The sequence below is a fragment of the Hyperolius riggenbachi genome, chromosome 6 (assembly GCF_040937935.1).
Source record: "Hyperolius riggenbachi isolate aHypRig1 chromosome 6, aHypRig1.pri, whole genome shotgun sequence".
NCBI classification, from domain to species: Eukaryota; Metazoa; Chordata; class Amphibia; order Anura; family Hyperoliidae; genus Hyperolius; species Hyperolius riggenbachi.
In genome coordinates this window covers 379,858,542-379,883,660 of record NC_090651.1, presented here as the reverse complement: position 1 = coordinate 379,883,660, position 25,119 = coordinate 379,858,542, and the positions used below count along the sequence as shown (strand labels likewise).

General features: G+C 46.7%; 1 protein-coding gene across 2 annotated transcripts in view; it reads left to right on the top strand.

Moving 5' to 3' along the window:
* The first annotated feature begins 1,546 nt into the window (after window positions 1–1,546).
* Window positions 1,547–25,119, top strand: part of LOC137521975 (phospholipase A2 inhibitor and Ly6/PLAUR domain-containing protein-like) — a 60,306-nt gene continuing 36,733 nt past the window's right edge. Inside the window, exon 1 of one of the 2 annotated variants that reach the window (XM_068241956.1) lies at window positions 1,547–1,761. In XM_068241956.1, coding sequence (XP_068098057.1) covers window positions 1,707–1,761 — 55 coding nt within the window. In that variant the 5' untranslated portion in view covers window positions 1,547–1,706. The remainder of the gene's footprint in view (window positions 1,762–25,119) is intronic. The other variant, XM_068241955.1, reaches the window with a different exon arrangement.

The window sequence follows — 25,119 nt, the reverse complement described above, 5'->3', positions numbered from 1 at the left end:
GTGGTGAACCAGCGATTGTGTAACGGGTGGTGGAGGAATCCTTGTGCTATTTGAAGCAAGATCACGCTATGTATTCTTCTTCTTTTTTTTCTATCTCTGAGCTACGATTAGGAGAAAGTACAAGACGTGGTGAGGATTCTATATGTGTTTGAGCCTGACCTGCTGATTTGTAATCAATCAGCCATTAAATCTGATGAGCGTATTACACTACTGCCTGATCCCTAGCCGGATATATGCCATGTGAATGGACTGTCTCTGAGGAAGCAAGCGTCTGCTTGTGAAACAGCTGTAAGACCAGCCCTAGTCACTTATATCTGTCTTGTGTGGGGATGAAATAAAGCGTGGATTTCCGCAGTACATTGGTGCCCGGACCCTGTTTTACTGCTGCACAAGTTCTATTACTTTAAAGCGGAAATATAACCCTGCATTATAACTTTGCTCTAATGCTGGATACACACGGTGCGTTCGCGCACTCGATTTCCCGCTCGATTCCTGTCGATTCGTTTATTTCCAACATGTCCGATTTGGATTTCGATGGATCATTAGGTCGATTCGCATGCAAAGTATGCCGAATCGACCTAACGATCCATCGAAATCCAAATCGACGGGAATCGACGGGAAAATCGAGTGCGCGAACGCACCGTGTGTATCCAGCATTAAACATTATTTACAGTATATTATATGCAACCAGCATTTTTTTTTTACTAGACCAGCATTGGAAGGGTTACACAGGGCTTTAAAGTTCCTGGAGATTTCTGCAGACGCATCCGAAGCTGAAATAGATACATTTTGTTTACATAAATGTATCTAAGTGTTGAATGTGACTCACTCTCTCTGACTGAGAAGGAGCTTGGAGGACAGCCAAAGAGTGTGTAACATTTATCAATAGATACATTCAACTAAATAGAATGTAGCAATCTGAACATCTGCATATCTCTCCACGGAACTTTAAACCTCTGTGTTTAACCCTTCCAATGCTTGTCTAGTAAAAAAAATGCTTTTTGCATATAATATGCTGTAAATAATATTTTAGAGCAAAATTGAAATGCAGGGTTATATTCCGCTTTAATATATCCGGAGCCACATTGGACTATCCACAATTAACCCCTACATAGCCTGCCAGCAGCGCCTGGTGCCAAATTTTTTCTTTCTAACTCGATCATCCGAGTGGACTGTCTGTTGCTGGATTTGGTAAGACTCGAGCACATTAAATGTCTGTGTTGCATTTCGATTAAGACTTTCTGTCCACAAGCTATTGTGATTTCAATCCACGCTACTGTTTTATTGTTATAATATTGTTTAGAATGATGACATCCTATAGGTTAGTCCAATACCACTGGTGTAGAGCGCTGTGCTACCTTTACATCACTAGTGATATCAGTTAGCTTCAGAGAGATGTAAATATGCTAGGAAATGACACCAGAGCAGCCTTACTGCAGATTGTTTCATGTTCATTTTTTACTGTGTTTATTGCACTAGGGTAAGAAATACATTTTGAGTGTAAACCCCCTTAATAAATGGAGTTATCTCTGTCATTATTTCATAGGTGGTGTCATCCTTGTTTACGCCATCTCAAGTCTACCCCTTAGAGCCCACCCCCTCTGGTCCTCTGTCTAGAGCCCCACCTAACCAGCAACACGAAACTGCAGCTATCATTATTATTATCAGCTCAGTTCTTAAATTCATCCTTCCAGCAGACACCCACCATGACTCGATCTCTTCTCCACCTCACCGCCATCCTTTCTGCACTGTCAGTGCCAAGTAAGTCGCTTTAGATTCTCTTACTATTGTCGTTTTCCCTTAAATGGTTTTATTTCTGTTTTTGTGTTGCCATCAAAGAATGCTGTCTTTGTTCTAGTTGTAGGACTTGGGAACTTAGCAATTTTGTATTTTTCAGCAGTTCTTTACTGCCCTTGAGCTGCAGTCGATGTTCAAGCAATAAAATATAAACAGATGTATTTATTTTAAAATTCCAGGTCTTAAATGCTGGCCGTTAAGCAGACGCAAGCAATCCTTTTAAGTGATGACTTTTAAGATGCTGTCATTAAATTGCTTGAAGAAAAAAACAAAAAAATAGGTTGCTTCTTTTCAGACCAGCCACAGCCAGTATTGTCAAGTGCCGTCAGTGTATAATGTGACCACAAATAACCCCAAGTCAGTGATGAAATGTAGCAGTGCATCTGTTTAAAGGACAACTGTAGCAAGAGGGATATGAAGGCTGCAATATTGCAATACCAGTTGCCAGATAAGCTGTTTCTGACATTATTGTCAGATCTGACAAGATTAGCTGCATGCTTGTTTCTGATGTTATTTAGACACTACTGCAACCAAACAGATCAACAGGGCTGCCAGGCAACTAGCATGGTTTAAAAAGGAAATAAATATGGCAGCCTCCATAGCCCTCTTGCTACAGTTGTCCTTTAAAGGACCTCTGTCGCGAAAATCTTAAAATGTAATATATATGTAAACGTATACAACTAAGAAGTATGTTTCTTCCAGAGGAGAATGAGCCATAAATTACTTTTTTCCTATGTTGCTGTCACTTACAGTACATAGTAGAAATCTGACAGAACCGACAGGTTTTGGACTAGCCATCTCTCATGTGGGGTTCACAGGGATTTCTTTATTTTCAAAATGCTCTAAGTGAATGGCAGTTGCTCCATCCAACTGCCAAAAAAGTGTACGGTGAGCATGGAGGCTGGCCAGCATCTTTGTATACATTTTTTTCAGGGAGTGTCTTCAGAAAGAATTAAGGCCATGCTGAGAATCCCCTATGGAGAGATGGACTAGCCCAAAACCTGTCAGATTTCTACCTACTGTAAGTGACAGCAACATCAGAGAGAAGTAATATATGGCTCATTTTACTCAGGAAGAAACGTACTTCTTATGTGTTTTAAATTTTAAGATTTTCGCGACAGTTCCTCTTTAAAGGTTCACTTATAACCACTGTGCTGCCAATTGTTATATTAGACTTTATTTACAACTGCAACAGACCCAACCGGAGCAGTAACGTATAACAGCTGGTACAGGTTCCCCGTACTGTTCTAGAGGTCTGTTAGTGCCCAGCAGGTGTCAGTCTGTCGGCTGTTCGAAAAAAAACCATACAGGAAGTTAGTTTCATCCACCACAAAATTGCGCGTGGAAAACCCAGAGAGGATGAAAACGGATGAACGACCACATAGGAAATGTATCACATCAAAGAATAACAGAGGTGCCAATGTAGGATAAAATTAGATAAAAAACAGTTTAAAAGGGAGCTAGCTGTGTTCTTACCTCCAGATAGTAGGACACCACTAGATGTTTAGACTTAAAGGACACCCGAGACACAAATAAACTAATGAAATAAACAATTGTATCTATCTTCCTTCTCCTAAAAATGACTTTTTAAGATATGCCACAGTTTTATTTTATGTTTAAATCTACTTTTTAAGTTTTAACTGTTTTATTGTTTTTTTTGCTCAATGACACATTCATTGAAATATGCCAGAGCTAAAAATCTATGAACTATTGACCCTTTTTATCTCTTTCCTGCTCTCAGAAGCCATTTTCTGCTAGGAAAGTGCTTTATAGTTGGAATTTCTTATCAGTGAGGGCCACACTGTAGTCACTTCCTGTTTGAGTCAGGACTAAGTCAGCCACTTATATACCTGATATTTAACTCTTTCAGGCAGAGAAAGAAAAAAAAGGAACACAGCCTAGGTATTAATGTACTAGGCACTGTACATACACATGTCTATCTCATCATGTCACATGTCAGTTCGGGTATCCTTTAAAAAAAAAATCTCTTTATTGTTCATGTTTACAAAACAAATACAAAACAAAATCTCTATTGCAACACGTTTTGCGGGACTACCCACTTATCTGGTAGCATGTGGCTACTAAGCTTTTGTATCTGGATAAGCATGGCTCACTGGCGTAACAATAGGGCCTGCAGCCCTGCCTGCTCCCGCGGGGGGGCCCACTCGGGGCCGTTTTGGGGGGCTGGAGGGGTTGCAGCATGAGGGGAAAGCCGTGGCCACAGTCAGCGGGGAGGGGGGGCGTTCCCCCCCACTCACCTCGGGGCTCTCCCCTCTGCACTCCCCTCCAGCTTAAATAAGTGTCCGTGGGCAGCGGCGGGCAGCAAACAGATACTTTACCCAGGGACCCAGCGCTGCAAGGCGAGAGTGCTAACCACTATGCCGCTGTGCTGCCTATCTTGTCTAATCTCCATGCTCCATCCAGTGACTGACTAAGCATTACCTTGTACTCATACTGTGCTGTGTGATCTCCATGCTCCCTTCCAGTGACTGAGCATTACCTTGTACTCCTACTGTGCTGCGTGATCTCCATGCTCCCCTCCAGTGACTAAGCATTACCTTGTACTCCTACTGTGCTGCGTGATCTCCATGCTCCCCTCCAGTGACTAAGCATTACCTTGTACTCATACTGTGCTGTGTGATCTCCATGCTCCATCCAGTGACTAAACATTACCTTGTACTCATACTGTGCTGTGTGATCTCCATGCTCCCATCCAGTGACTAAGCATTACCTGGTACTCATACTGTGCTGTGTGATCTCCATGCTCCATCCAGTGACTAAGCATTACCTTGTACTCATACTGTGCTGTGTGATCTCCATGCTCCCATCCAGTGACTAAGCATTACCTTGTACTCATACTGTGCTGTGTGATCTCCATGCCCCATCCAGTGACTAAGCATTACCTTGTACTCATACTGTGCTGTGTGATCTCCATGCCCCATCCAGTGACTAAGCATTACCTGGTACTCATACTGTGCTGTGTGATCTCCATGCTCCATCCAGTGACTAAGCATTACCTTGTACTCATACTGTGCTGTGTGATCTCCATGCTCCATCCAGTGACTAAGCATTACCTTGTACTCATACTGTGCTGTGTGATCTCCATGCTCCATCCAGTGACTAAGCATTACCTGGTACTCATACTGTGCTGTGTGATCTCCATGCTCCATCCAGTGACTGAGCATTACCCTGTACTCATACTGTGCTGTGTGATCTCCATGCTCCCATCCAGTGACTAAGCATTACCCTGTACTCATGCTGTGCTGTGTGATCTCCATACTCCATCCAGTGACTGACTAAGCATTGCCTTGTACTCATACTGTGCTGTGTGATCTCCATGCTCCCCTCCAGTGACTAAGCATTACCTTGTACTCATACTGTGCTGTGTGATCTCCATGCTCCATCCAGTGACTAAGCATTACCTTGTACTCATACTGTGCTGTGTGCTCTCCATGCTCCCCTCCAGTGACTAAGCATTGCCTTGTACTCATACTGTGCTGTGTGATCTCCATGCTCCATCCAGTGACTAAGCATTACCTTGTACTCATACTGTGCTGTGTGATCTCCATGCTCCCCTCCAGTGACTAAGCATTACCTTGTACTCATACTGTGCTGTGTGATCTCCATGCTCCATCCAGTGACTAAGCATTACCTTGTACTCATACTGTGCTGTGTGATCTCCATGCTCCATCCAGTGACTGACTAAGCATTACCTTGTACTCATACTGTGCTGTGTGATCTCCATGCTCCATCCAGTGACTAAGCATTACCTTGTACACATACTGTGCTGCGTAATCTCCATGTTCCATCCAGTGACTGACTAAGCATTACCTTGTACTCATACTGTGCTGTGTGATCTCCATGCTCCATCCAGTGACTAAGCATTACCTTGTACTCATACTGTGCTGTGTGATATCCATGCTCCATCCAGTGACTAAGCATTACCTGGTACTCATACTGTGCTGTGTGATCTCCATGCTCCCATCCAGTGACTAAGCATTACCTTGTACTCATACTGTGCTGTGTGATCTCCATGCTCCTTCCAGTGACTAAGCATTAACTTGTACACATACTGTGCTGCGTGATCTCCATGCTCCATCCAGTGACTAAGCATTACCTTGTACACATACTGTGCTGCGTGATCTCCATGCTCCATCCAGTGACTGACTAAGCATTACCTTGTACTCATACTGTGCTGTGTGATCTCCATGCTCCATCCAGTGACTAAGCATTACCTTGTACTCATACTGTGCTGTGTGATCTCCATGCTCCCATCCAGTGACTAAGCATTACCTTGTACTCATACTGTGCGGTGTGATCTCCATGCTCCCCTCCAGTGACTAAGCATTACCTTGTACTCATACTGTGCTGTGTGATCTCCATGCTCCATCCAGTGACTAAGCATTACCTTGTACTCATGCTGTGCTGTGTGATCTCCATGCTCCCATCCAGTGACTAAGCATTACCTTGTACTCATACTGTGCTGTGTGATCTCCATGCTCCCCTCCAGTGACAGACTAAGCATTACCTTGTATTCATACTGTGCTGTGTGATCTCCATGCTCCATCCAGTGAATAAGCATTACCTTGTACTTATACTGTGCTGTGTGATCTCCATGCTCCCCTCCAGTGACTAAGCATTACCTTGTACTCATACTGTGCTGTGTAATCTGGTCTTTCTTGTATTCCTGTATTGTCATATTGCTGTATGTCACCCCTAAATATTGTCTGTAACCTAAACTAATGTACAGCGCTGCGTAATATGTTGGCGCTATATAAGTACAACAAATAAATAAATAACAGTGTCACCATCATCAAGAAAGCACAACAGAGGACGTACCACCTACAGCAGCTAAAAAAGTTTGGCCTACCACATAAAAAAAGGGTGCAGTTCTACACTGCGATCATCAAATCAATCATGGCATCATCTATGACTGTCTGGTTCAGCTGCTGCTCAGCATTAGAAAAGGGCGGAAAGGATAATTGGCTGTAGCTTACCTTCCCTGCAACATCTTTATGCTAGCAGGTGCAGAAAGAGAGCGACCAAGATTGCCTCTGATCTCCCACCCTGCTCACTCCTTCCTCCAGCTTATGCCTTCAGGAGTGAGATTGCCGGTTATCCGGAGCTCAGCCCCGAACCCCCCCCCCCCCCCCCCCCCCCCCCCCGCTGGGCCGATTTTCAAATTTTTTTTTTACTGCACGCAGCTAGCACTTTGCTAGAAGCTGCGTGCATTTTCCGCTCGGCGCCGATTCGCCGCTACCCGCCGTGCCGCCCCCCTCCAGACCCCTTGCGCAGCCTGGCCAATCAGTGCCAGGCAGCAATGAGGGGTGGATCGGGATTCCCTCTGACGTCCCGACGTCTATGACGTCATCCCGCCCCGTCGCTATGGCGACCAGGGAAGCCCAGCGGGAAATCCCGTCCTGAACGGGATTTCCTGCTTACTCTGATCGCCGAAGGCGATCGGAGTAGGTAGGGGGATGTCGCTTGTCAGCGGCTATCATGTAGCGAGCTCTGGGCTCGCTACATGATTTAAAAAAAAAATTAAAAAAAAGTGCTGCGCTGCCCCCTTGCCGATATAATTGGAACGTGGAATGTGGAAACACACTACACAGCTGCTAGGATTGGGAAGTATTGCAGCATAAATCTGAAAATGAACACTTCTCACCCTGTTTGCTACCACTTTAACTCATACTCTGTCCTTGACTTGGAATACCTGTACTGTCCTTCCTTGTTTTGTCTGTAAAAACAGGGAACACCAAGAGCCCCAATAGTGTAATACGTACTGGACAAGGTGGCAATAAGTTTGTATTGCTAGATACTCACAAGTCAGGGTCACCAGCAGGCAACCACTGTAAAGGCAGGTGGGGAGATTGTCCTGACCCCACTCAGGATTAAGAAGTCGCTCTCTGTAGACAGGAAGAAAGGGTAGCAACCCTCCACCAAGGGTGGACTCAAAATTGTATACAATGAACAGAGGCGCCAAAAGTATAAGATTAGATTAAGCTCTCTTAATTTGAATCCTTGTGCAGATTGTTTGATACTCCTCCCTATATTGCCTGATGAAGCGGGGTTGAACCTGCGAAACGCGTTGCATTTCTTTTTGGTGTTCCTAATAAATGTGTTTGACTGTCTGAATCGCAGTCGTTGTCGTGTCTGCTTGAGGGAGGTAAGACCACCACTTCCTCCTTCAATTTTGCCATTTAAGTTGGTTTTTAAGATCATTTAATCTAATCTTATACTTTTGGCGCCTCTATTCATTATATACAACTTGTTTTGCCTGTGTCCGTTAAGCAACTGCCAAGTCACATTCCTTGTAAGTGCAAACTTATTTAGCCAGATTGTTTCTGATGAGAATTTACTTTCCAGTTCCTGGACAATGTGATTATTTGAGCAGATATCAGCACTTTTGTGATAAATGGAAGAAACAGCCACATAAAATGTGTTTTTTGTTTTTTTCAACAGTAGCACTTTTTATTTTAAAACAATAATGGGTTCTTTTCATCGTCATCTTGCTTTTAAAAAAACATAGAAAATAAATGTATTTTTTGGAGAGTATACTTCCCAAAGAAACATATCAGTGTGATTCTAAAGTGGATAAGAATAAAATTTGAAAAAACATTTTTAATATACAGTACATATACTGTATCTAGTGCCCCTCTCTCCCTTATTATTTTTTTCAAATTGTCTTTTAGCCACTTAAGCCTATCTGGACAAGCACTCTCAACCAGATAGGTGTCGCTCAAGGCTAACTGGATGAGTATTCTCATCCATTGTTTAAGTGAGGGGGTGCGCACACATGCACGCGTGACCGCCGCTACGAGGGGTGGTATTTCCAGGTCGCCAATTGGGGAAGGGAAGCAAGGCTTCCTCGAACCAATCGCAGTGCCTGTAATGAATGGACATGACCCCAATCAGGGGACATGTCCATTCATAACAAGGTACATGATTGGCCAGTAAAAAAAACACTTCCTGGTAAACCGAAAGTTAAATTTAGGTTAAATTACACACACCACAGAATTTGTATTAAAAAAAATAATATAATGAATCTCTTCCAAAATATATACTAAATTTATACTAGATCATTTTGTTGTGATAAGTAGTGATAAAGTTATTGGTGTAGGAAAGGGAGGAGTGCTGAAATGTGAAAACCCCTCAGCGGTGAAGTGGTTAAAGCAATAAAAAAATGTCTTCCCTCAAAAAATGTTTTATACTAATTATAATACAGTAAAAAATAAAACATATGAGCTCTGCTTGGACGTGAATGGCCATTTGCTGCAGTGTTATGGGGGAAACAATTAGGCCTCGTTCACATCAGGGCCGTTTCTGTGCGCTTTCCACAGCGCACTGCCCTGTGCGATCAGCAAGGTATTTACTTTCCCATGTAACTAAATGTAGCTGGTTCACATCTATGCGCTGCGCTGAGCAGCGTTACAGAAACGTAGGGTTGCATGCATTTCTGTGCGCTGAGCTGGAAAGCGCACATCAATGCAAGTGAATGGGTCCGCTTTTTTAGCGCATAGAAGCGCGTACAAGCGCATAGAAGCGCATGCGTTTTTTACCCCTAATTGGAGAAAAAAATACATTTACATACAAAAACAAAGTTTTATTGACAACTGCTGCTGCTACAGTAAGCAAAACGTGCTTTAAAGAAGCGCAGCGCAACGCACAGAAACGCACACTAAAGCGCGCACAAGCGCATGCGTTTTTTACCACGCGCTTTCACACGTTTTTCAGCGCAGCAGATGTGAACGAGGCCTAAGACTCTTTGTAACATTGTACACAAGTGGGCGTAGATAGAGGGGACAGTGAAGACCTCTTATAGACTGCCAGGCCATCAGCAGCGCCAGCATTCTGTAAGCTCTGTGCTCGCCGGAACATTCCAGGCTGAAGATCAGGGGATCAACGAGTCCGGACCATGGCAGTCACACTGCGGTGTGCTATAACTCACAGCATGCTGGTTACTTTAGAGCAGTGCTGTCCAACTTCGCGGGCATGGAGGGCCGTTTTTTTTCAGACCACATGGTGGAGGGCCGGCAGACCGAAACAATCTAACACCCGACCACCCCCCCCCCTCCCCCGGAAAAAAAAACTAGCAGCAGATTTCCCCACAAAATGCTATTGGACTGATAGATTCCCCACAAAATACAACCAGATTGGCAGCAGATTCTCCACAAAATGCACTCAGATTGGCTGCAGATTTGCTCACAAACTGCAATCAGATTGGCTGCAGATTTACCCACAAAATACACAAAGATTGGCTGCAGATTTACCCACAAAATACACAGATTGGCTGCAGATTTACCCACAAAATACACAGATTGGCTGCAGATTTACTCACAAAATACACAAAGATTGGCTGCAGATTTATCCACAAAATACACAAAGATTGGCTGCAGATTTACCCACAAAATACACAAAGATTGGCTGCAGATTTACCCACAAAATACACAAAGATTGGCTGCAGATTTACCCACAAAATACATTCAGATTGGCTGCAGATTTACCCACAAAATACATTCAGATTGGCTGCAGATTTACCCACAAAATATGTTCAGATTGGCTGCAGATTTACCCACAAAATACATTCAGATTGGCTGCAGATTTACCCACAAAATATGTTCAGATTGGCTGCAGATTTACCCACAAAATACATTCAGATTGGCAGCAGATTTACCCACAAAATACATTCAAATTGGCTGCAGATTTACCCACAAAATATGTTCAGATTGGCAGCAGATTTACCCACAAAATACATTCAGATTGGCTGCAGATTTACCCACAAAATATGTTCAGATTGGCTGCAGATTTACCCACAAAATACATTCAGATTGGCAGCAGATTTACCCACAAAATACATTCAAATTGGCAGCAGATTTACCCACAAAATATGTTCAGATTGGCTGCAGATTTACCCACAAAATACATTCAGATTGGCTGCAGATTTACCCACAAAATACATTCAGATTGGCTGCAGATTTACCCACAAAATATGTTCAGATTGGCTGCAGATTTACCCACAAAATACATTCAGATTGGCTGCAGATTTACCCACAAAATGCAGTCAGATTGCCCGCAGATTAGCCCACAAAATGCAGTCAGATTGCCCGCAGCTGTGCCCACAAAATGCATCCAGCTTGCCCGCAGCTGTGCCCACAAAATGCATCCAGCTTGCCCGCCGCTGTGCCCACAAAATGCATCCAGCTTGCCCACAGCTGTGCCCACAAAATGCATCCAGATTGCCCACAGCTGTGCCCACAAAATGCATCCAGCTTGCCTGCAGCTGTGCCCACAAAATGCATCCAGCTTGCCCACAGCTGTGCCCACAAAATGCATCCAGATTACCCGCAGCTGTGCCCACAAAATGCATCCAGATTGCCCGCAGCTGTGCCCACAAAATGCATCCAGCTTGCCCGCAGCTGTGCCCACAAAATGCATCCAGCTTGCCCACAGCTGTGCCCACAAAATGCATCCAGATTACCCGCAGCTGTGCCCACAAAATGCATCCAGATTGCCCACAGCTGTGCCCACAAAATGCATCCAGCTTACCCGCAGAGCGAAAATATTTGCAGCCTCCCCCCTCGTTGTCCCCCGTGCTGCCGCCAGTAACTCACCTCAGATCGGCAGCGGAGAGCAGGAGATCGGAGCCAGTCAGACCGGCGCATAGCAGCCGGCGGGGAATTTGAATGGAGGACGTGACATCATCGGTCACGTCCAGCACGTAAAGTCCCCCGTGCGGCTGTCATGGGCTGGTGTGACTGGTTCCTATCTTCTTCTGCTGCCGCCGCCGATCTAAGGTGTGTTTGAGGCGGCAGCACGGGGGACAACGAGAGGGGAGGCTGCAAATATTTATAGTCTGCAGCCGCAGCATGGGGGAAAGGGGTTTTATTTTTAAAATAAATAAATAAAAGTTGCGCAGCCACAGCATGGAGCAGGCGGCAGGGGGGCCGCAGCAGGAGGCCTGGCGGGCCGGATGCGGCCCGCGGGCCACCAGTTGGATAGCACTGCTTTAGAGAAAAGTCATTCTTCTTGTGAAGTCTTTCTGTGAGAGGCAGGACCTCCGATTCCCTGACGCTGATTGCACAGTAACATTCCAACATCTAAAAATGTGTCTCTCTATACCAGCCATTTCCTCCACCACGCTAAAGTTCTTGTTAAAACATCTTCACCACCCACAGAAGTCAACTGCTAGCACAAGGCTGTGGCCTCAATCACACTAGGGCCCTTTTCCACTAGCGGCGATTGCGATGCTGAATCGCAAAATCGCAAATCGCTAGTGATTTTTAAATCGCTACAGTTTGCCTAATAACATAGGAATCGCGGTAGATTATTTCCACTACCGCGATTCGTTTTTTACTTAACCACTTAACGACCAGCTAACGCCCATAGGCGTCAGCAGGTCTTAAGTGGGTTACCGAGCGGCCTTTCCATGTCAGTTCACGGAGGGTGTCTCCGTGAACACCCGGAGAGCCGGCAAAATGTAAACACGCAGGGAAGAAATCCCCGCTGTTTGCATCATACGGCGCTGCTGCGCAGCAGCGACGTGAGTTAGATCGGCGATCCCCGGCCTCTGATTGGCCGGGGATCGCCGGCATCTGATAGGCGGAAGCATATCCTTCAATGCGCAGGACGGAACTCCGTCCTGCGCATTACGGAGAGAGGGAGGGAGGGAGGTAAGGAGGCAGAGGGCGGAAATGGCTGCGGAGGGGGGCTTTGAGGAGCCCCCCCCCCCCCCGCAAAACGCAGATGGCCGGCGGCGATCAGACCCCCCCGCAGGACATCCCCCTAGTAGGGAAAAAAGGGGGGGGGGAAGTCTGGTCGCCCTGGCTTCAAAGCGATCTGTGTGGTGGGCTGGAGAGCCCACGCAGCACAGATCGGACCAGCATAGGCTGGTCCTTAAGTGGTTAAGCGCGATCACGCCGCGGAGCGATTTTTGCCGCGGTTTTGCTATGCAGTGCATTGCATAGCAAAATCACGATCGCAATCGCCGGAAAAATTTGGAACTTTGCTGAATCGCAATCGCTAGCGTTTAGCGCGACTGCTAGCGACTGCTAGTGGAAAAGGACCCTTAGGGCTGGAACCCACTGGAGCGATTTTCTGAGTGTTTAGGGAGCGATTCAAACTGCTAGCGATTTCCCTAAACGCTCAGCTAATGTTAATGGATGGGTCAAATTCCACTGGAGCAATTGCGATTACTAAATTGCAAAACACAGGACATGCAGCGTTTTTAGCGTTTAGCGTTTCTACAATGTAAAGTATATAAACGCTGGCGTAATCGCTCATCAAAACCTACACAGAGCGATGTTGCTAGCGTTTTGAAGTTACTGCACACTGTAAAAAAATTACAATTAATTGAAAGGACCAATCGGAATTAAAAACGCTAATCGCTACACAATCACTGGCAAAAAGCTTACACTTTTTAAAATCGCTCCCCAAAACGCTCATGAAATCGCTTACAAAACACTCATACAAATCACTAGCCATTGCGATTAGCGATAGCGATTTGTAGCGGGTTCTAAGCCTGAGAAACACATCTGTGAGGTCGGGCGCACACATCGCAGAAACGCTAGCGTAGCCTAAAACTCAGCGTTCTCGCCACTAATGATAAAACGCCTATGTGTTTCATATGTGTTTTACAGTAAGCGTTTCACAAAACGCTGGTTCTGTTGCATAATATGCAGGATCGCTGCTAAAACGCACATAATGAATGTCAATGGTAACGTAATGGTATGCGTTTTTTATAAGCGCTTTTGCTTTAAAAAATTGTTTAGTGATGCGTTTTCGCTTCCTGCTGTCTTCCTAGTGATTTGCATAAAACAGTATAAAACGCACAAAAAACGCAGTAAAAACGCACACAAAATCCTCAAAGCACATTCCAAAAAATGCTACCTTTCACGCTATGTCATATGGGGACCCAGCCTGAAGTATATTTTGTTGTGGAAAAGAAAAAAAGATAAATAAATAAATAAATAGGACAGAAATCTCAGTGCACAGGAGAAAAGGGCTATACAACTGTTAGAATAATTATTATTGTCCCTGGTGGAGGCAACCTTCGGGGGGATCTAGTGGCCCAACATTTGCCCCCAGAGCCAAGATCAGTAGGATCACCTTGTTGTGGTTAGCTGGCTAATGTAAATGTTTTTTTTTTTCCGTGTCTGAGTGTGTGGAAAAAAAACGTGTAGGGTTTCCTTCTTATGGACCAGATCGATTTTCACCTTTTAGCGCTCCTTCCTTTCATTTGTCAATAACTTTATCACTACTTATAACAACAAAATGATCTGTATCTTGGGTTTTTTGCCACTAATTAGGCTTTCTTTGGGTGGTTCGTTTTGCTAAGAATCATTTTATGCGAAATGCATTTTATCGCCCGCACACATTCTTGTCACTGCCCTATAGTAGACAGATAGCTTAAAGGGACACTTACACCAGTAATAAAAAAAATCAGTTTTACTTGCCTGGGGCTTCTACCAGCCCCCTGCAGCCACCATGTGCCCTCGCAGTCACTCACGGAGCCTCCGGTCCCCCGCCGCCAGGCGCCAGCTAGTTTTGTTTTTGCTGACAGGCCCTGACATGGAGTCGGTGGGCTTTCTGCACCTGCGCAGGCCTGGCCACGCATACCCTTCTTTATGTTCCCGTCCTCAATAGCATCCTGCACAGGCGCAAGACGCTATTGAGGACGGGAACATGAAGAAAAATACGCATGGCCAGGCCCGTCAGCAAAAACGAAACTAGCTGGTGGCGGGGGACCGGAGGCTCTGTGAGTGACTGCGAGGTCACAGGACTGCTGCAGGGAGCTGGTAGAAGCCCCAGGAAAGTAAAACTGATTTTTTTATTTCTGGCTTAAGTGTCCCTTTAAAGAGAATCTGTACTCTAAAATTCTTACAGTAAAAAGCATACCATTCTATTCATTATGTTCTCCTGGGCCCCTCTGTGCAGTTTCTGCCACTCCCTGCTGCAATCCTGGCTTGTAATTGCCAGTTTTAGGCAGTGTTTACAAACAAAAGACATGGCATGTGATAGGCTGAGAGGAGCTCAGCCTGTGACTCATACAGACCCTGTAGGGGGCGTGGAGAGGGTGTGTATAGCTTCTGCCTATAACAGACAGAGCAGCACATTCTTGCCTGAGAGCCTGAGCCTGACAAAGCCGTCAGAGGAAAGAAGATTAGATTATATAACAGAGATAATACAGCCACTGTGCAACTAGGAAAGGCTGCAGTAAGACAGACCACATTAGAACAGGTATAGGAACTTATAGGATAGAAGATATAAGGCTGAAAATGTTGTTACAGAGTCTCTTTAATGGGAACACTGTTTCCATTCACCGATCGAAGTGCCTGAGAGCAACGATCACAGGCATGAATGAGATGCCGGTGGTCATTAACTAAAGTGAAAGTAAAACATACACTTGTTACTTCCTGTAACGCACATATGTAGTAAATAGTACACACTAGGAATAAAGTGGGAGGACATCTAGTGGCCAAATAGTAAAATTACATCTACATACATCCCATTCACCTCCCTGGCAGTATCCATGAGTCAGGCTCGAGGTGGAAAAAAGCAGCTAGGAGCGGTAACCCTGAGCATGACTCATGGTAGCTGCAGGGAGCCTTGTGCAGAGCACAGTGCACATTTTAATTCACTTCTCCTGGGATCTAGATGCCGGTGTAATGTCTGATTGCGCTGCCCGGAAGCTCCTCCCACACTGAGTAGCACGCATGCTCAGTATGAAGTTAATTATGCTGCTGGTGGTAAAATAGTAAATATCTCCGCTTCCTCACATCCTACACTCCTCAAATTGTCAGGGTAGGGAGAGGATCCCCCGAACGACCTCTATGCCAAATTGCAGCCCCCGAGACCCGCTGGTTCAGGAGATAGATTAGAGAAACCTATCTCGGGAACCAGCGGGTCTCGGGGGCTGCAATTTGGCATAGAGGTCGTTCTGGGGATCCTCTCCCTACCCTGACAATTTGAGGAGTGTAGGAGGTGTGGAAGCGGAAATATTTAGTATTTTACCACCAGCAGCATAATGAAATAGGAACTGTGGCCGCACAGTCTCCTCCTGCGCATGCGGGGCAGCGCAAATTAACAGGCAGCGCAATCGACGAGATCGACGATCGACGGGACGATCAAGATGGCGCCGGACTCGGACGCCTCGGCCACAGGGTTCCGGCCTTTTTTGCTTTTTTAAGGGCTATCTCTCCTCCACTCACCTCTGTGTTTCTACCTCTTGCTGAGATAGGAGGCGGAGGACATGAGCACTGCCGGTCTGGCTCTGCATCAGCCGCAGACTGCAGCAGACGACGGCCCGCGAGAGGATCAGCTGATCGGGGCCGGCGAGAGGATCAGCTGTTCGCACAGTGTGCAGGCATGGAGAGGCAGTTGCGGAACTCTGCTGATCTGCCGCCGCTGCCCCCGGATCATCAGCGACACCACCTGCGCCGACCCCATCATGGCATGGATGGCTCCCAGCGGAGAGGCTCCCGTCCTCCACACGTTCCAGCTACAGAGGACGTTGCCGTGCAGGCCACCGGCCTCCCTGCTGGTCGGGTGTGCCCAGCTTCACACAGCCGATCAGCTGTTCGGGTGCTCGTGCGCTGCCACCGTCGTCGCTGCCCCGAGCCAGCCCCTTCAACCACGACAGAGGCTTCAGAGACCACAGGGTCAAGGGAGAGCGTCCACGTGGTGCAGGCCGTATGGTCCACAGAACATGGCCTGCACAGATGACGCCGCTCTCGGCTGTTCCGGCCACCACGATCAGCTGATGCTGAGCCGCTGATGAGGATGACACATGGATTGGAGCTACAGCTGCTGCAGGAGCCACCGATCACAGCAGCATGGAGCCCCAGGAGACAACCCACGCAGCTTCTCTGCAGCCGCTCCCAGCCGGCTACAGCCACACGGAGACTCCCACAGTGCACACAGCCGACCAAGCCACGTGGAGCCTCAGTCATGGAGACCCAGAGAGGAGCCAGAGCTAGTATCACGCTGCTGCTCCCAGCCCTCCAATGCACATGGGAGCCGAGTCACTGCTCCGGGCACGGCAGCTCCTGCTCCGGGTCACTGGCCATGCTGCCCCTTCAGCCACCAACCACTGACTCAAGCAATCATCGGGGACACCGGCATCACACTGCCCCAGCAGCCATTGGACCCATGCTCTCCTCCACTGCTGCCAGAGCCTCTCCACCACAGGGGCAACAGGGTACCTGATGTCCTGCACTCCACCACCACTGTGCCTGCAGCCCCATTGCTGTACATCAGCTGCATCTGACAGCCAATGGGATATTTGACCAGGCCACTAGCCGGCTGCGGCAATGCCCAGGGACTATCTCTCTCCTCTCCTCCTCTCTCGCTGCTCTGTCCTCACTTTTTCTCTCATCTTATCTTCCTTCCTTTTCTCTTGCATCTTCTCTCACATCTCTCTCTCTTCCCCAGGGTTGGAGGGGGGTGCATCTGATTCAAGTATCGCTGCAGAAGCGTTTGAGTGCCACATACGGCAGCGGATTACCCCCTCCAGTCCTTCGCCTGGGTCCACCTGTAAGTTTCTATTCTCTATCTCTCTATGCTTCTTTTCCCGGAATCCTGGGGGGCATCCAAATAGCTGCGGAGCTGTTGTGCGCTGCAGAGAAGGTAGCGCTCCACTCACATAGCACTGGATGCCTCCTCGGGACCTTCCACTATGTAACTATGTAACTAAGTATTATGTTCCATGCACTGTGTACTCACTACTAATGTAATGTACATTACTGCTTGTGTTTTTACTGTACCATCACCGACCCTGTATGTGCCAAAAAATAATTCCGGGTACAACCCCCGTTGTACTTGGCGAAATAAAATGATTCTGATTCTGATCAGACACAACACCGGCAGCCATTCTCCTTCCTGTCCACGGAGGCTCTGCATCCCCCTGGTGAGATCGCCATGTGTAGTCATGACGACTGCCGGCAATCTCACTACAGGGTTACAGCGCCGCACGGAGGATGGAGGGAGAATTGCAGCACTGGATCCAGGCGAGGTGAGTAATGTGCAGGGCTGCTGCACATCTCCCTGCGGTATGATATTTTGCTTGTTTTAGGGTCTTAAAGCCTGCAAAGAAATTGCACCGCTTTTCAACCCTAAAATCCAGAAATAATCATAATGCCAGGGAGGTTAAAGTGGATCCGAAAGAAACTTTTACTCATTGCATAATTGTGCCCCTTACATATAGTTTATAGGGCATTCCTTGTTTAAAAGGAAATAAATATGGCAGCCTCCATATCCCTCTGAGTTAAGGTGTCCTTTAAACGAAACCTGAAGCAAGAAATATATGGAGGCTAACATCTTTATTTCCTTTTAAACAATACCAGTTGCCTGGCAGCCCTGCTGGTCTATTTGTCTGCAGTAGTGTCCGAATCACACACCTGAAACAAGCATGCAGCTAATCTTATTAGAAACATCTGATCTGCTGCATGCTTGTTCAGGGCCTGTGGCTGGAAGTATTAGGGCCCGTTTCCACTAGAGCGAATCCGCATGCGTTGTCTGCATGCGGATTCACACAGCCAATACAAGTGGAGGGGACTGTTTCCACTTGTCAGTTTTTTGGTGCGTTTTTCTGTGCAGGATTTTTCTGCACGGTAGGGCCTGCAGAATTCGCCTGCGTGAGGAATGCAGGCGATTCGCAGGCTATGTATTTGATAGGGAAAACGCACATGCGTTTTTTGCCGCGATTTCGCGTGCTAATTCGCATGAAAACTAATGTAAATTGAACCAGGCAGTGACATGGTTAAATTCGCATACACCGTGTCTATGCGAAATTGCATGCGAAATCGCGGAAAAAATGCACGCGGAATCGCATCCGCTTTCGTCAGCGGTGGAATCCCAGTGATTCGCACCGCACTAGTGGAAACCAGCGATTCCGCATGCGTTTTTTGCCGCGATTTCGCATGCGATTTCGCATAGGTAAGGCTGTATGCGAATTTAACCATGTCACTGCCTGTGTAAATTAACATTAATACCTATGCGAAATCGCATGCGAAATCGCGGCAAAAAACGCATGGGGAAAACGCATGCGATTTCCCTATTAAATACATTGTGTGCGATTCGCCTGCATTCCACACGCAGGCGAATTCTGAGGGCCCTACCCTGCAGATTTTTTCTGCACAGAAAAACGTGCGGGGAAACGCACAAGTGGAAACAGTCCCATCCACTTGTACTGACTGTGCGAATCCGCATGCGGGCAACGCATGCGGATTCGCGATAGTGGAAACGGGCCCTTAGAGGCAGAGGATCAGCAAGCTAAACAGGCAACTGGTATTATATAAAAGGAAATAAATATAGCAGCCTCCAAATCCCTCTCATTACAGTTGTCTTTTAAAGAGACACTAAAGGGAAAAAAATATGATATAATGATTTGTATGTGTAGTACAGCTAAGAAATAAAACATTAGGAGCAGAGACATTAGTCTTATATTGTTTCCAGTACAGGAAGAGTTAATAAACTCCAGTTGTTATCTATGCAAAAGAGCCATTGAGCTCCGCCACTTTCAAAGTCACAGAGAGCTCTGTCTTCTGAAGCTAATTATCTCAAGTGTCAGTCACTGTATTGTTTTTTTTCCTGCAGAGGACAGTTCAAAAGTTCACTAACCTGCTCTGTAAAATCATTTAGAATGCTGAGTAGTGTGTAAACTGCAAATATTAGAGAATGATGCAATGTTATAAAATAAAAAAAAATAAAAATAAAAACTTAATAACTGAAAATACACATTAGAGAATATTTTCTTTGCTTCTAATGTTCTACTAATTATCCGTGCTACACAACCAATTCATCATATCATTTTTTTTTTCGCTTCAGTGTCTCTTTAAAGTGAACCAGAGATGACCGGTCTTTAAAAAATGAAAAAAGATGTTAAACATACCTGGGGCTTCCTCCAGCCCCATCCGCATGGATCGCTCCCACGCCGCCTTCCTCCGCTGCCTCTATCGCCGGTACCGGGTCCCGTCACTTCCGGCGGACGCGACCAATTGCACGGAGGGACTCCCTCCATATCTTTACGCATGCGCCTGCTCAGTATGGAGGGAGCGCACTGCGCTTGCGTCGACTGGCTCGACTGGCCGAAATGACGGGACCCGGTACCGGCGGATAGAGGCAGCGGAGGACGGCGGCGTGGGAGCGATCCAGGCTGATGGGGCTGGAGGAAGCCCCAGGTATGTATAACATCTTTTTTCTGTCGTCTCTGCTTCTCTTTAAGCCTCTCCAAAACAAACTTGTGTTACTGTGCTGAGTCAGGGTCTCTGCCTGCCGCACAATACTTTAGGAGCAGCACTGGCCAAGCGTCTTGTGGTCTCTCCAATCAGCTGTTCTCCCTGTTAAAGAGACTCTGAAGCGAGAACAAATCTCGCTTCAGAGCTCATAGTTAGCAGGGGCACGCTAAACACCGCTAAAAACACCGCTATCCCACCGCTAAACGGGGGTCCCTTCACCCCCAAACCCACCCCCGCAAGACTTGGTCGCAAGTTGGTCGTAAATCTTCTTCTTCCTGGAGGCAGGGCTAACGGCTGCAGCCCTGCCTCCAGTCGCGTCTATCAGACGCGCATCGCCGCCTCTCCCCCGCCCCTCTCAGCGAAGGAAGACTGAGAGGGGTGGGGGAGAGGCGGAGATACGCGCTGACAGACGCGCGTGGGGCAGGGCTGCGTCGGTTAGCCCTGCCCCAACCAGGAAGCGCTCCCCCGCTGCACCGAGGGGATTTGGGGGTGAAGGGACCCCCGTTTAGCCGCGGGATAGCGGCGGTTTAGCAGGGGCACACATGCCCCTGCTAACTATGAGGTCTGAAGCGAGATTTATTCTCGCTTCAGACTCTCTTTAAGTCTTGTCAAGTCATCATTCTTAACAAACGATCCAAAACGCTGAGTTATCCCAGCAGAGCCTTGTGGACTCCTAATTGGTCACAGTAAACACATTTGTTTTGAGTGATGTAACTCAGAGCATTGTACATCGCATTAGGAAACTGGTCACACTTCCCAGGTTTCTGAAATAACATAGCGGGATAAACCAGGGCTGGGCAAGGTCATCCTCAGCCCAAAACTTAAAGAGGAACTGTAACCAAGGATTGCACTTCATCCCAATCAGTAGCTGAGAAATTAGAAATCTTTACCCTTTCTCAAACGGATCATCAGGGGGCTCAGTATGGCTGATGTTGTGGCGAAGCCCCTCCCACAGTGTGATGTCAGGACCTAGGTCCTGACAGTTTCCTGTCTGTGAGCCTTGCTGCATTGTGGGAAATAATGGCTCTTTCCAGCTCTCAAGGAACCAGTATCTCCCTCTTTGCATATGTAGAGCTATAAAAAAACAACATTTTGGTCTGTCACAATAAGTTAGTGGGTGTAGTTATGGGTAATGGCAGTTGGTGCTGTCTAGTTTTTTCATGTCTGCCAGCAGTGAAGATGATGACCTGTAGGCGGATTGTGGATCAAACACCATGAACAAATGACATGGTGAATATCAATCATTTCTTGATCTTCTCACTTTGCAATGTATTGATTTCTTTTTTTCCTCTTTTCGCTAAAGTTCCTCTTTAACCTCTTGAGGACCGGAGGTTTATACCCCCCACCCCCTAGTGACCAGGCAAATTTTTACAATTCAGCATTTCAAAGCTTTAACAGTTTATTGCCCGGTCACACAACTTAGCACCCAAATGAATTTTAGTAGAACAGTCTTTTGTTGGTCCCTGATTGCTGCTGCTATATTTTTTTTTTATACTAATAAAAAAAAAAAATCAATGAAAAAAAAAAGCTCTTTCCTTTTATTCCCCCCCCCCCCCCCTAAAATTGGCCATAGACTGCGATACACGACTACACTAGACATACATAGGCATCAGCTATGTATGGGATTAGATTGTGAGCTGTTAGGAGGCAGGGACAGTTAAGTGACAGGGCTGTCCCCTGTACAGCGCTGTCCACATAATTATTACACATATTTAGTTGGTATTTATTTGTTAGCTACAGCTTGCCCGCTTGAATTGCGGCTGGCAGGCTGATGACAGAACCCTGCTGTGTGTAAAGCAGGGAACGCACACTCGAGCAGGCGCTCATTCCCTGCTAATCTGTCAAGGAGCGGGATGACGCCATAAGGCGATCCTCAGAGCACCACTCGCCAATCGCCGTGCGGCGGTCGGGAGAAGGTGAAAGTAAACCTGAGATGAAAGTCAAAATAAACATACACACGTCATACTTACCTCCCACAAAGTCTGCTCATCAATCTCTTCCTCACACCTTATCAAAGATATCACAGCTTATCAAAGATCACACCAGTGGCGTAGCTAAGGAGCTGTGGGCCCCGATGCGAGTTTTACAATGGGGCCCCCCCCCCCCAGGCACTCTATACATAGCAATTGATTCGGCACACCAAAACCTGCCAATGGCTACTACAGTGTCAGAGGTGCAAGAAGGGGATGGGGGACAGCTTGTTAATGATTACCACTATTCAAAGTATCTATAGAAGTGATTATTACCAGCACAGGACCAATAGAGAACTAATACTGTAGTTGAGGGAGGGCCCTTCGGGGCCCCTCTGACCCAAGGGCCCCGATGCGGTCGCTACCGCTGCACCCCCTATTGCTACGCCCCTGGATCACACCTTTTTGAAAAGATATCACACCTTATCAAAGATATCACATCTTATCACAGTTATCGCGCCTTATCAGAGTAGCATAGCGAGCGATACGAAGCCGCAGGGGCTCAGGGCAGGACAAGTGCCATTGACAATTAGCAGGCATAAGGTCGTAGCGCTTGCTGTGCTACTCTGATAAGGTGTGCTAACTTTGAATAGGTGTGATACCTTTGATAAGGTGTGATATCTTTTGATAAGGTGTGATATTTGAGATATCACGGCTTAGTGAATCAAGCCCTATGAGCGTTTGCGGGGGTTTTTTTAAGCGCTGGCGATTTCAGAAATCACCCTGAAAGCTCTTGTGCAATGACTCCCTATGAGAGTGTTCACATATGAGAGGTTCAATTGTGATCCACTTACCAAAGCGCTGCCTGGACCATTTTCTGAGCGATTTTCCTCAATGGAAGGTATAGGGAAATGACAAAGCTCTTGAGAAAGTGCTTTTTATAGCGATTTCCCCATCGCTGTCATGAATAAATACATTGTATTTATTCATTTCCGGGTGAAAGAGTTCATTTCCTGCCTGACATCAGGAAGTGGAAAAAAGAATCACATAGCGAAAGCACTTTGAAAAGCAATTAAAAAAATCTCAATAAATTGCTCAGCGCTTGCTATAGCGCTGAGCAATTTATAATGTGTACGCAGCGTGATTGATCGAATTCTCCAACCTCCATTTTCAAAATGGTGATGATCCCGAAAACAGCTTCAGTCATGTTGCCTGAGCCATAAGAAAACATGGACATTACCTTGCACATCAGTCGTATTTTCCGGCTACTTACACACCAGGACGTTGTGTTTAGGGGACGTTATAGGGCAGCAGCAATCAGTGATAAGTAGCCCCCAATAGATAGGGTGACACTTGAGTAGGGGAGCCATCTCTCCTACATAAGGCGCCTGTAGGCACAGGCCTACAATGCCTTATGGTAAATGTGGCCGTGGGCTAAGTGTTATATAGTTAGTTAGTATAGGACTTATAAACAAGGCCATCTGCAAAGATTGTTTTAGGTTCAGGGCATGTATGAGTCATTACATCAATATAAGAATGCACATGATAGCAGACTCTGTTATCAGGAGGTCCCCGCTGTCACACAAACCCAGATGGCTGGTCGTTAGCTGAGCTTTCCTGTTTTCTATCTGATTAAGTGTAATAGAATGACACCAGCCCAGATAGCCCATCTCAGAGATCTAATTATAGCTGCTCGCAGCCTGAGATGAACTGGTCCTGTCTGTCAACGAAACTGTGAAATCTGATCTCCAGAAGCCAAGGAGAAGGCAAGTCCAGAATAGATTATAATGTTATTTTCACTGTAAACCTAACATTCTTAATGCTGTTTAGGATGTAATTAGGGAAGATCGGAACAGGCGAACTCCAAATTTCCCAGAATTCGAGGTTTAGCAGGATAAATCCAGGGCCAGTTCTTGGCATAAGGGGGCCCCTAGGTAGGGCCGACCTTCAGGGCAGTAAAGGAGTTACTGCTGTATGGGGCCCTAAGACAGTTCGGGGGCCCAAACAGTGGCAGTTCCACATGGGCCTCAGCAGTCGATCACTCCAACGCTGTGGCTTCTTTCAGCCAGATGAGCTGTGTAGTGAAACATTGTTGATGTCGGCTGCTGTATGTCCCCTCTTCTCCTGTCGAGTGACTGGAGGACACGCTGCAATGCAGAGGGGAGGACTACAATGCATTGTGGCTCCACCCTGTCATGCTGGGGACCAGCCCCTGCATGTGGCTCCACCCCCTTGTCAGTCTATTATGGCAGGTGGAGGAGGCCTGCTGCACTACAATACACCTATCACTATCTACCTGCTACTACAAGCTTCCTATCAGATGGCAATTTGACGTGTGGGGGCACAGGGGAGTAAGGGGGGCAGCAGCTTTCCCAGTATGGGGCCCAGAAAGTTCTGATGGCGGCCCTACCCCAGGCATAATTAGCGTCGGGGGGACCCTGCCAACGTTTCCCAACACCTCACTGGTTCTCACACAGCTTTATTATTTAATTTCCCAGGAACCTTGCAGTTTAAAGAGAGCCTGAGAAGGTTCATTGGTCTTCGTTTGAGCAGCGGGAGCAAAAATCCTCAGCGCATGCTACGGACTGTGTAGTGCGCGCTTCTGTCTTACACGCTCTCCCTTGTTTAGTGGCAGATCCTTTACTCCCGCCCTGAGCCCCTTCGCGTCCTGTAGCTGTTTTTGACGTGATCCCTGCACTTTGATTAGCCCAATAGGCAGGATCGTAACTAGAAGTCCCCGGGCCCCCCTGCAAGAATTTGACGCTTCCCCCCTAGCTTGCCTATCCTCCTACTTTGATTCTTAATTTCTTGAGGCCATTTTTTGTAAAAAAAAAAAAGGCCACTGCAGCTTTAAGGCTAAGCTGCAGGGCCGCACAACACAGCACACAAGTGATTGCCCCAACCCTCAAACCCCCACCGACCCCTTTTCTCAGAAAGCCCTGTTGGTGGGGTCTGATCGCCCCCCAGATGTTTGTTTATTTTGTAACAAATATTTTTATTTATTTTTTATTACATGTGTGTAATTATTTATTTTTTAATCCCTCTCCCTCCCTCCCCCAACCAGCCAATCAGCGCGATCGGCTGTCATAGGCTTCAGCCTATGACAGCCGATCACTTCCCAGCCTATGGATGCCTTAGTTTGCAGCGCTGTACGGGGTAATTAGATGGCAGTTTTGCCG